Source organism: Polyodon spathula, chromosome 4, assembly GCF_017654505.1.
Source record: "Polyodon spathula isolate WHYD16114869_AA chromosome 4, ASM1765450v1, whole genome shotgun sequence".
Taxonomy (NCBI): Eukaryota; Metazoa; Chordata; class Actinopteri; order Acipenseriformes; family Polyodontidae; genus Polyodon; species Polyodon spathula.
The window spans coordinates 41954112-41967071 of NC_054537.1; the positions used below are offsets into that span (position 1 = coordinate 41954112).

The 12960-nt window shown below is 38.3% G+C and overlaps 1 protein-coding gene across 1 annotated transcript in view; it reads right to left on the bottom strand.

Annotated features, from left to right (window-relative positions):
* The window catches only part of LOC121313937 (rab effector MyRIP-like), a 71803-nt gene that overhangs the window by 31848 nt on the left and 26995 nt on the right, over window positions 1–12960 (bottom strand). The window contains exons 6-10 of the mRNA XM_041246712.1: window positions 12787–12936; window positions 4328–4511; window positions 3383–3939; window positions 1510–1764; window positions 321–383 (exon numbers count right to left, since the gene is read on the bottom strand). Coding sequence (XP_041102646.1) covers window positions 321–383; window positions 1510–1764; window positions 3383–3939; window positions 4328–4511; window positions 12787–12936 — 1209 coding nt within the window. The remainder of the gene's footprint in view (window positions 1–320; window positions 384–1509; window positions 1765–3382; window positions 3940–4327; window positions 4512–12786; window positions 12937–12960) is intronic.

The following is a 12960-nucleotide window of genomic DNA, read 5'->3' on the forward strand; positions in this document are numbered from 1 at the left end:
ATCAACGACCTGACATTATATCCTGTGTGAGAGACCCAATGCATAGAAGCTTAATATTGTCGTAATGCTTTTACATCGTAAATTGGCAGAGCAGGGGCTTTAAATCGAGTCAAAATTTTTCAGCCACATGTTTTCTATTGAACTGATTCTATGTTCACTACCACTACAGGTACCCTTTAAGACACGAGTAACTGGCAGTGATTTGAGGTGGCATTTGAATACAAATCTGTCTGCTTTGTTCGTTAGATCCAGTTTTTTTTAGCTGCTCAGCAGAGGCATGTAAAAATAATCAAAATTTCAATCATTATGAAAAACCTCACCTGTTGTAATACTGATGATAAGAACTGTAGCTTGTGTGTAAGTCCGAAGGCATTTTCTCCATCCTGTGCAGCATAATACCAAGAGAAAGATTGAAAAGGAAATGCATGTAAAGTTAAAATGAAGCTGAGTGTACAGAGAGAAAAAAAAAACCACTCAACATCAAAATAATAGTATTCCTTTTACCTGAAGTACATCACAGTGGGAGATGTTACTTAGTTTGGCATGCAAGTAAAAGCAGGAGTGTAGACTATTAGTTCTGTGTAAATGTCAAGTTCTATTTTCAAAACGAAACTTGGATGGAAGCAAATGGTAAACAAGCAAATGTCTTTTTTTTTTTTTTATGCAAGCGATTCATAAAGAAAAAAACTTTTAGTGCTACACTTCAGAAAACACAGCTTTCAGGATGGTCTTACTTCATTTCAGCTACATTAGATACATACTCTCAGTCTTTTAAGGTAAAGGCAAGCCAGTGCTGTACAAAACAGATTGGTGGTGGCATAAAACTGTGGCTTATGTGAATGGATAGGGCAGTGGAGCTGGAACATTTTTTTTTATAGTGGGGGTGCTGAAAGTCATTGAACAAAACTGTAATCCCTTGTGGAAGCCATGTTGATAAAATGAGGCAGCATCAACACCTGTTTATCTATTTAAGCTAAAAAATTAAAAAATAAATAACCACAGTCCTTGCTACAATGTCTGAAGTCAGTCCAAAGTGGATGCACAGTTTGTGCTGTACTTTAAGTGAGTGGCCCACATGTGGGTGAGCCCTGGGAAAAGGGTTGATTTGTCACCTGACGGGACAGGTTTGAGTAGGAGAGTCAGGAAGAAGGCTGCTCCGGCTTACTGTAACCACAGCTTGGGACAACCCTTCAAGATGTATCGCTAACCAATTATTGTAAATATCAATCATTTATAGTGTATAAACTTTCAATTATTTAACTATATAAACCTTGTCAAGCACTAAGAGGGGTTGTTCTTACTTTATTTAGATCATGTCAAATCCCTTAACAGTAAAACAGAACATTAAGGTCATAAATATAAATAAATATAAATAGAAAGCAGCGTATACCTTTCAAAATGAAAAACAAAAAGTACATTTCCTCAAAATTTGTTGTCCTAGATTTGAAAAGGCTCCCTAAGTATATCGATAACATAAACATTAGATTTAGATTCAGGTGGTTTCTCTACCTTCCTGGTATCCTCCTGAACGCTTTGTCTCTCTTCATAACAGGAGCTCTCCAGTGGTACCTGAGTCAGTCTGATGTCCTCCTGCTCCCTCTCTTCTCCTGAAGAAGATTCATTATCGCTCACATTAGCAGTCAGCTCAGATAACTTTGACTTCAGTTTCATCTCCAAGGCATCTGCTTCTCTTTGTGGAAGGAAACCTCTGTTAACAGCACCTGCTCCCAGTGAATCATCATAGATCTGCTTGGCAAATAGATAAGAGAAGTTATTTTACATACATGCAGATCTGTTTTCAGTTAGACTGGTAACTAGACCTACTCTACAGTGTGGTTTGCTGTGTGAAGAACGTGTCACCAAGGGCATAATGTAAGTTGTATGGGGCCTCTGATAGAATTTTGTTGAATGGCTCTCTGGTGTGAGTCTTACCTAGTTGATTGACCCAGAATGATTACTCAATACAATAATTAGTCAGTTTAATACTAATGCTTTATAAACTTCAACATCAGCATGCAATACGACAAAGGCATTAATGCGCATAATTGCCAATTTCAGAGACAACAGAGTGCAGCAGTCTTCTTTTTCTTTCCTTTGGTCTACCAAAGAATTCTAAATAAGCCTTTTCATACCTAGCCTGTGGTCACATCATTCTTCAACAATTATTTATTTGTGTAACTGTTTTCCAGTATTGCTTGGTATGCACCCAAATCTTTTCTGGGTCCTTCCAATAATCATATTCACAACTCATGTACTTGAAACTCACACCCTGCTAATAAGATATACAGCTACAAGAGATTACAAGACACCAACATTGGTACAAGAGAGTATAAGACATCAAGTGCACAGACAAAGCACAGCAACAAATAAAATAGAAAAAACAACACCTCATCTTCCAGGAGTTTGTAAACGTTAAGTACATTAAATATATGAAGAGATTAGCAGTGGTTAAAATGTACTAGAAGTATACATATATATTGCTGCAGCAATCACTACTGGCCAGGTGCCCAACGAGTCCAGGGAGACTCTTGCCACCGGGTTTCAGTAGCTTGGTAACATCTGTTGCTAAATTTGGTAAGTGAAAATAGCTATTGGGTTTGCAGTAAGATTGCAGATTGCCTGTTCATCTTCACTTCTCCTTACCAATAAGTATGTGAGGCAACAAACTGGGCATTTTAAATTGTGTAGAAAAACACGGGTTAAATTGATCACAAAATTATGTAAGAAAATTGTCAGGCTAATCAGATGCATTTTTTAAAAAAAAACAAAGGTTTTTATTGCCAATTCCAATAATCAAAGGTAGCTGATGTGATGCCATTTAATGAAGTTTTGTGACTTTTTTGATGGATTAAATACAGTTCAATAGTTATGTAACAACAGTAAACTTAAATGTCAGTGCTTTTAGGTTAAAAACAATTGAAAAACAAAGCTATACATTAAAGGAACAGCACAAGTCTTGAGATATACTGTGCATAATTTACAGGTAGCTTTCAAAGTGCACTTTGTCAGTTACCAGAGGAAATATTTTTCTTCAACAATGCAATCCAGACACTACTTGTACTTATTAGTCACCTACTGCCACCTTGTGGTAGATTACCATTATGTAAGACATGTTACAGAAACAATGAGTTAAGGTTTGTAGTTTGTTCTTCCTGTATTTTCTGTCATTGCTACAACATGGATATTATTCTTGTGCTACCACTGCTCCTATCATCAGACAATTATTCAGACATACGAAGATTTTTAGTAAGCAAGCTGTCTGAGCGATGTTAAAAAGGTTCAGATATCCCATTCACTGCAAACCAGCAAGTGTGTCCAAATGATTATTAACAAGAAATACCTACTTCTGTCATGCATCTTCCAGTAAGAAACCAAGGGTTACCTGGTAGGCAGCTGTAGATTGTGCTTGATAGCTCTGTCTGTCGTGGGCGTGCTCTCTGGACAAAGGTTTGCTTTTCCTCCTGAGCCGAGACCTCCTAACAGAATCCCTGTTGGGCTCCTCTGCCTCGCTACTGTCCACAGTACCCAAACCACTTGCTTGTGGGTTAAAGTTGATATCAAGTGCCTCGCCATGGTCTGGGCCTTTCCTCTTCAGTATCTGCTGCTTGCCGATGTGTGGCAGGCAGTCTTTCACAGAATGCACAGAGGAAGTTTCCGAATCAGAGAACAAGGTCTCTGTGTTGGTGTACTGCCCAGAGGATGAGGAGGTGAAGTAGGTTTCACCTGAGAGCCTTTGTGGCAGCCGCCTTATCTTGTTTAAATCATATTCATCTTCAGTATCTGAGCCCAAGTCATCATAGGCAGAGATAATGTCAGACTTATTTTCAAGAGGTGTGAACATCTGGCTTTTGGGTTTGGTCACCAAACTTGGGCAGGGCTGAAATGTGCTTTGCAGGGCTATCCAGTTCCCATCAGAACTTTGCAAAACAGAAGATGGAGCTAGAGAAAAATATATTAAAACTATTAATAGAATTAAAGAAGTAACCCACCTTTATTTTTGCTAAGTTAACTTCACTGAATACTAGGCAAAAGGAGAAGACTACTGCAACTACAATTGGTAGAGATATTATAGATTAACAAAGACAAAACTTCAGTTTTGCTTGATTATCTGACAAGGCTAATCAGTTAAATTATTATAGTTTCTCTTTCTTTTTCATTACTGTTCCTATTGATATTTACTGTTGTATTTTTTCAAGGAAGAATGATAATTAGGTAATTAACTTAAATAAATCAAAGACAATCATTTACTTTACTAGGTTGCATTCCTTATCTTTCAAATCAGCTGATGTCTTGCTGAAAACTGACAGCAGTAAAGCGAGGATCTTACTAGAATTATCCAGCCTATCCATGCTTCTCCAGCTTGGAAGACAAAATTGCTTGGGATCATTTTTCAAGCTGGGATATCCCTCTTGCCTGCTCCATATTGCTTCAGAAATAGTAGACTTCCAGTTGGAATCCAGTGGCTGTTCTGGAGGTTTGTCACCGGTGAGAGAGAAAGCAGACTGAGATCTCTGAAAAAAATAAGAAAAAAATGATAAATTCAGTTCGCTGACCACCTGCATTTTTTTTTTTTCGATCTCGGTGGACCACACAATAAACAGTATAGCTGAATGAAAATTAAGCGCGTAAAAAAACACTATAATACTAAGAATAACCTTAGACTTACCTTTCTTTGTTTTAATGCAATGGGTGGGCCTATTTCTTTGAGCAAAGTTATTTTAAAATTGGAGTTTTAAAAAACGGTTCGTTTACGTTTCATTAATATGAATTTACCGAGATGGGAAAAACCAGCAGAGCTACGAATCTCCAGCTATACTCATTATAAAACAGAATGTTTGGATGCTGCATACTGATTGGTTGTTAAGATTTTTTTACCCTGCAATTATAGTACAATACACGGCAGAACTTATTTTTGCCGAAGCACAGTTCAATTAATAAACTACACGATGTAACACCATTTTTGTTCCTGGGTAGTAAGTGTTATTTTGCTTATGCCTCAAAAGTATAGAAAATGGCTATTATTCCCCATAAACTTTGCTTTTGTGACCATATCTCACCATATATCACTGTCATATTTCAAAATATCACTATTTCCAATGGGAAAACGGGCAAATGTGTGTCTTTTTGTTCACATAAAGTCAGAAAAAAAACAACATGAATCCAAATTAACATGTATTTATACTAAAGTAATATAAAGATGACTACAAAAGATTTAGAAGTGAGTAGTTTTTCGAGATTTACGATTATACTGTATTTACAGTATAATTGTAAATCTTGTTGGAAGTTTGTCTGGTTGATTGGAAATTAGTCTTTCATATTAATGAATTGACAAATTAATGAATTAATTACACTATGTAACACAATTTTTGTTCCTGGGTAGTAAGTGTTATATCCTAATTGCTTATGCCTCAAAAGTATAGAAAATGGCTATTATTCCCCACAAACTTTGCTTTTGTGACCAGGACAGTGATATTTCAAAATATCACTATTTCCAATGGGAAAATGGGCAAATGTGTGTCTTTTTGTTCACATAAAGTCAGAAAAAAAACAACATATGAATCCAAATTAACATCTATTTCTACTAAAGTAATACAAAGATGACTACAAAAGATTTAGAAGTGAGCAGTTTTTCGAGATTTACAATTATACTGTATAAACTCAGATAGTAGTATGAAATAGGTGACATATTGGCTTTAAAGCTCATTAAATATTTCACAAATCATATAATACACTTTATATTGTTATGGAGGACTAACCTGCAGTTTTGAAAGAAACTCATTTTACTGCAAACATTCACATTTATCGGAATTAGCAGCTGGTTGGTTAATGACAGAAAAGAAAAACTGATTAGAATTTTACACCCCAGGTCAAAAGACCTTGAAAAAAAATACGACACTGAAGAAAGTTTGTCATTTTGCAGTTTTCCCATGATTTTGACAAGGTTATAATACAGTATGTATTTAACATAGTTAATTTGCTTTACCAAACCTCAGTTTCAGCTTTGAAATGTTTGCTTATGTTTTACCATGCTTTATTTCACTTTACTATTGGAAACTTTTATAAGGGAGGTATAACATGTCACCAAAAAGTAAAGCATGTATCCAGTTCCAATAAGAGCAGACAGATGGAAACTTCAAACACATCTTTCACAGTTTAAAATAAAAACAGTTTAATATATGCCCTGATGGTTTTCATTTAATTTTGTTAAATTGGATTTTGCCCATCTAAACATGAACAAAGCTGGGGTTGTATTTTCAGCACTGTGGTAATCAGATCCTGTGGCAATGTTGTCCGCCCCTGTGTGTTTCAGTGTTAAATGGTGCATGTTGTATTTTAATGTTGGTGTGTTGTTATTGGTACACAGGATATAAATAGGTCTGTGGAACACAAGTTGTTTAAAATGTGTATTTGTTTTTAGGCACAAGGATTGCACAGCACTTCACATGCAGGTAAAATGTAATAATATGCGAGCACAGGGAATTGCACTTTATTAATTCACGTGCAGTTGTAACTCCAATTGAATGATTGATTGTAATCGAGTCTTGGTTCAGCTGCATAAAAGCAGCATGTTTTCACTCACTCTAGGTTGTGTGTTCGGTGAGTGGAGAACGGGATTGGAGACTGAGGTAATAATCAAAATAATAGTTAAAATATCAGCTCACCGTGTTTGTCTGTGTTGTCCGTTTTGTTTGTCGTTTTATTTTGGCAAAAGTGCCGTGTCCTGTGTTTTGTTTGTCTTTACAACCTTTTATTTTCTGTCTGTTCACTATTAAATGCTGCTCAGCTTCACCAAACTCAACCTCTCTATTGTTTATTTGTTGGTTCCTGGTTCTGGTCTGACGTCACCCACTGTAGCCGTCTTTGTGAAAGATCCACATGAAGAAAAGTGTACTGGAAGATCTCTGAATTGCAGATTGTACTGTGTTTATACTTTTTTTTTTTTTGTTTCTGTTTTTTTGTTGTTTTTTTTTAAATTAAGACTTTCCCTTTGACATTTCGAGTTTTTCAAGCCAAGAAAATAAAACGTGTTATGCAAGTCCCTCTGGTTTTAACACTACCATACAGTCTTTCAGTAAGTAGACAATACAAATATCATTCCATATCAAACTTACTACATTGAATAATTTCCAGATGGTTCCCACTATGAAATGTTAATTGAAATTTAAAAGCTTAACATATTGCTTGTTGGCCGTTTCAACCCTGTTGCAATTTTCATTTTATTTAAGGTGTGATTATGAAGTCATTGGGGACACTTAGCTTTGCTGCACTGAATAAAAAAAAAAAAAATACTGTAAATCCATGAAACAATATACACAATTCTAAGACTTGAAATTGTATGGACGTCATAGCACTGTAACACATTCCAGTAAGTGTTATTGTATTAATAACTTAATAAGACCACTATTAGTCTCAAAGAAGATTCATTTTAATTTTCACTGCAGCAGCACATTATACACCATTTCTTAGATATTTTGTTTGAAGTGGTGTGCAAATGTAAAAGCAGCAGATGGCAGCATAACATCAGAAATCTAAAGCTGTGCACAAAGACTGTCAATGGACTCTAGGGTTGCAATGGTTATGATTTTCCCAAACTGAGACCGACACTTTCATAAAACCTAACCAAAAATGCAATTTGTGTACAATGAAAAAGCACTGGCAGTTTCAGCACTAAGCTGGCAGCACAAGGGCTGTTTTTATTTTAGAAATGGTTGGTTGGTGAAAGGTGTTGTTGCTAGTACTAAACTAACAGACATACTCAAGCACTCAGCTGGCAGGGTCCCTGACAATTTGTCCCATTGCTTGATGGATATATTTTAAAAGTCATAATACAAGAATAATTTGTGTATATGTAACAAAGGTATTTTGATTTGATGTGTTATTTGTACAGGGTGTTTAGTGTATTGCTGGTAGTCTCCAGCTGGTAACCTGTCCCTTCCAGCAAGCACAGAGACCAACATGCAGACCCGTGAGCCTGTTAACGAAAGCTTACTTGCTTATTTGCAGGGAAGGAACATAAATTGCTGCAAGTCTTCAAAGGAGAATTAATGAGTCCAGACATTTCTTCTTACAATCCATCTACACAACACAGAGTAACCTAAGTGGACAGGGCCATTCACTGGGATCCAGCATAGGAAATGTGACCGACAGCCTCATACTGCCTGTAGCCCCTGACTTTAGCCTCAGACAGTGACAGAAACTGAAGCGTTTTATTGCAACAGCCCCCCCCCCTACATCCCCTTAGCTGTCCATTTCCTAGTTTTAATTACTGTTAAACCTCACCAGCTATTATACTAACACCTTTAGCATTAGTTATTCAGAAATAACTAATGCTAAAGGGGATGAAATTATATAGAAATTGTTGATTGTTCATTTCAGCAAGTTAGTGTTGCTGATGACACTGTTTTTAATAGTTCACCTGGACTCTAAAAATGTAACACTTCAGTACTCGATAACATACTACTAGAGAAACATGTGTTTTGCTAAAATTGTTTGTTTTCACAATTATTGAGTATTAATCAATGACAACAGGATAGTGTTATTTAATACGGAACCTGTAGTGATCAAGCTAATAATCACTAATATTTTATATTTTATCAAACCTGGGAAAGATGTTCTTTCTAATTAAACTCGACGAAGAAATACATATCCCAGTTTCCACAGCGATAGCTGGAGTTTATGTGATGAATCAGTTGCATTTGCTAGTTTTGCAAAATATTTTCATTGTCAGTTTACGGCCTTGGTATAGTAGTATGGCAGTACAAAATGCCAGCGCTCAAGAAAAATTTGCTTCCACATTTATTATTTTTGTCCTCTGTATTCAATCATGTTAATTATTCTTTCTTCTCTCTCTTTCTTTGAGCCTGCATGTTCACTGCAAGGTTACTTCGTCACTTGTTGACTTTCGACACCACTCACTGGTGCATGTGTATTTCGATCACTGAACAATCCATGAGTAATAAACGAATGTATGAGGCTTAAAACCAGACTGGGAGAATGAGTTTGCTTTCAGTGAAAACAGCGGCAAACCTGTTTCATCTGCACTATAGTGAGCAACCTCAAATGTCATTAATAAACAAATCACAACAAGATTTCATAGGCAGATGCTCCTTTCGATGTTCAGTAAAGTAGCTAATTTAACGACTCAAGCAAGCATTGTGTATCGCTCATGTTAAACATCCTTATTCAGATGAATGAATCTTTTTATAAAATTGGAGTGTTGACGCTAGATTAGAGAATGCATGTTTAAAAGCAGGTCTAGAATGTATATTACATTTACATATCTTACGTCTCATCATGAGCAGGTACTGTAATCCCTTTCAAAATACAGTAAAACTCTCAAAAGTATTTAATACACACAGCAGTCAGACAGGTTTTTTTTTTTTAACCCAGCATTCAGATCTTCAAGGGAACAGCTTGTCAAAAATAATCTTTTTGTCTTTTTATGTGGTGTTTTTGATGACTGAAATGGTTACTGTACTGCACAACAATGCTAGTATTTAAAATGTCTTGTTCTCACAAACATTTCCTGTTTTACAGTGCATGTACTGCAGCTCTCGCCCATATGGAAATTCTCGTATGTGGCTCGTAGGGTCAGTTTGGCTACCTCTGTAATATGGTAACTTAAAATACCAGGACTCCTAAAAATAATAATGTAGCAATACAAACTAGTGTAACATCAGCACTTTGTAAGGTTCTTGGGCACTTGGTCCCAATAGTGAGTGGTTTGACATGTTAATCTGTTGTACAATGTGGATATCTGTTGACCTTGAATGGTGTTATATAACTTACATATTCCAACCAACTGCTCAGACAACTTAACTGTTCTAAATACCAAAAAAGAACTGCATAAAAATGGCACCTGTACCATGGACAGGCAATACATCTTTAAAACATGATTGTAACAGGGCCAGGAGCTGTGTACATGAAAAGGGGGCAGGACAAAGCCCAGCCATAAAATGTGATTGTTTTTATATGTGGAGGACAAGCGAGGTGCCGTCTGCCACGTTATTGTTTTCATTTAGTATTTATTTAAGAACGGGGTGTCCCCGCCCCTGTGCATGTTTTGTATGATGATTTATTTATTGTATTTATTAGCCGTGTGGTTTTTTTGTGTTGTGTTGCAGTGTGGGTGGGAAGCCCCATCCACATTAATAAACTTGTGCAGAAGGTGGCCATCTCCCAAATTAAGTGATTAATTTGTTGCTAATCCAGAGATGGTCATCTGCATAAAAGCCTGCAGCTCTCTGCACTCGGGGTAAGTGTTCGGAGGAGCGAGCGAGAGAGGCATGTAAAAATAAAAAAAGAATAAGTATGATCAATGAAGGCTACTGCCCAGCCTGATCACAGTATTTTGTGTTTGTTATTTTCCTTTTGTACACTGGTTTTATTTTTGCTCCATGAGCAGTGTTTTGTGTTTAAATATTTATTTTTGTTTTATTATTCAAATAAACAGCGCCGCAGCATCTTTTGCCCTGCAGCACTGCCTGTTTCTTTTTCTTCCCGCTTCTGGCTGACATCACCGTTCAGCCATTCCTGTTACACGTGTGTCCAGATGGGAAGACCAGCGCCTCCTGGACTCCGGCCAGAAAAGGTACTGCAGGTGCCTTAAGTTATATATATGTATATGTGTATATATATATATATAGTGCCTATAGAAAGTCTACACCCCCTTGAACTTTTTTCACATTTTGTTGTGTCAGTGCCTCAGAGTTTCATGCATTTAAATTAGGATTTTTTTCCACTTATCTACACACCATACTCCACATTGTGAAGGGGAAAAAAAGGTTTCACTGAGAAAAAAAAAATGACATCTTAAAAATACAAATTGGATTGGATAAGTCTTCACCCCCCCTGAGTTAATACCTGATGGAAGCACCTTTGGCAGCAATTACAGCTGTTAATCTGTTGGTATAGGTCTCTACCAATTTTGCACACCTAGATTTGGCAATATTTGACCATTCTTCCTTACAAAACTGTTCAAGCTCTGTCAAGTTCCTTGGGGAGCGTTGATGGACAGCAATCTTCAAGTCACGCCACAAATTTTCAATTAGATTTAGGTAGGGCTCTGACTGGGCCACTCAAGGAAATTTACCTTTTTTGTTCCTTAGCCACTCCAGTGTAGATTTGGCTGTGTGCTTTGGGTCGTTGTCATGCTGAAAGGTGAACTTCCGTTCCAGTTTCAGCTTTCTTGAGGGCAACAGTTTTTCCTCAAGGACTTCTCTGTACTTTGCTCCATTCATTATCCCTTCTATCCTGACAAGTGCACCAGTCCCTGCTGATGAGAAACATCCCCATAACATGATGCTGCCACCACCATGCTTCACAGTAGGAATGGTGTTCTTTGGGTGATGTGCTGTGTTGGGTTTGCGCCAAACATATTGCTTTGCATTTAGGCCAAAAAGTCCCATTTTAGTTTTGTCAGACCACAAAACTTTTTGCCATATGGCTGAAGAATCTCCTGAATATTTTTTTTGCATACTTCAAAACGGGATTCAAGATGGGCTTTCCTGAGTAATGCCCCTATGAAGACCCCTGGTTCTGAGAGGCCTACTAGATGGGGACAGTGTCCAGGGCATCTGGATGTTTTTGGCTGCTGGAGCAGCGAACCCCATCACCGCCACTGCCCAAGAGGGAGGAGTAGGTGCGTCCACAGCCCAAAACCGAAGAGTCGGTACATCCGCAGCCCAAAAGGGAGGAGTCGGTACATCCACAGCCCAAAAGGGGGAGGCCGAGTGTCCATAGCCCAAGAGGGAGGAGCCGGTGCGTCCACTGCCCAAGAGGGGGGAGGCCGAACGTCTATAGCCCATGTCTCCACCAGCAGAGGAGGAATACCTGCTGTTCCCACCTCCACTAGCAGAGGGAGAATACCTGCTGGTTCTGCTTCCACTGCCGTGGTAGGACTGCTTGCCACTCCCACTTCCACCAACAGAGGAAAAGTGCCTGCTAGTTCCATCTTCACAGCCAGAAGGAGAGGATCTCCTGCCACCTTCACAGCCAGAAGGGGAGGAGCCCCTGCCGCCTTCACAGCCAGAAGGGGAGGAGTCCCTGCCACCTGGAGCAGAGCAGCAGGAGCTGCCTCTGTCTCCACCATCACCAGAGGGAAAGAAGTGGGAGTTGTCTCTCCCTTCACCACTGGAGGGACCAGGACGGTATGCTGGTGGTTCTCGACAGCACCTGCATAGGTTGCTGAGGGGAGGATGGGGGAAAACCGCCTGCTGCAGCGGCTGTGAAGAGGGCTAACTCCAGCACCACCAATTTAATCCTGGCTTCAAGTGGAGAAGTGGAGCTCCTGCTGCCGCTGTCGCCTCCCGAGGGTCCGCTTCCACCATCGCCTCCTGAGGGTCCGCTGCCGCCATCGAAATCTACTTGTTTTTATTTACTCTCCTGAGCTTTTCAGAAGTCAAAGTACAGATGCGCTGCACTGATGAGCCCCAAACAGGGTGAAACATGTCTGCAAATACTGTACTTTGACTTTTAAAACACTGTGACTGTAGAAACTGTTAGGTGAATTTGCATATTTCCCGATTACCCACTGTTCTCTATTCATTGATTTAATATATATATATATATATATATATATATATATATATATATATATATAATATATATATATATATATATATATATATATATATAAATAAATGTAATGAAATTGAAAATCATTCTCCGTTAGAAAGGTTCAAAGCACAGCTGAGACTGAAGTCTTGTTCCTCTGCTTTAGCCACTTAGCATTTGGGTTAACCTTTCATTTTTGCATTGTTTGGGTGTCATTTTTCATTTACTTACGCATAAGGTGTGGGAGCCCTTGCAGCTCGTCTGAGAGGTAACAGTACTGTGCTCAGAGATTGTCGGGGATGTCAGGCCACGGCTTCGGAAGAGAGGCCATTCCATCTCGGAGTCTGGCTGCATCTCTGAATCCTTTCTCCTCCTTATAATCTACAGTAAAATGAACATATTTGT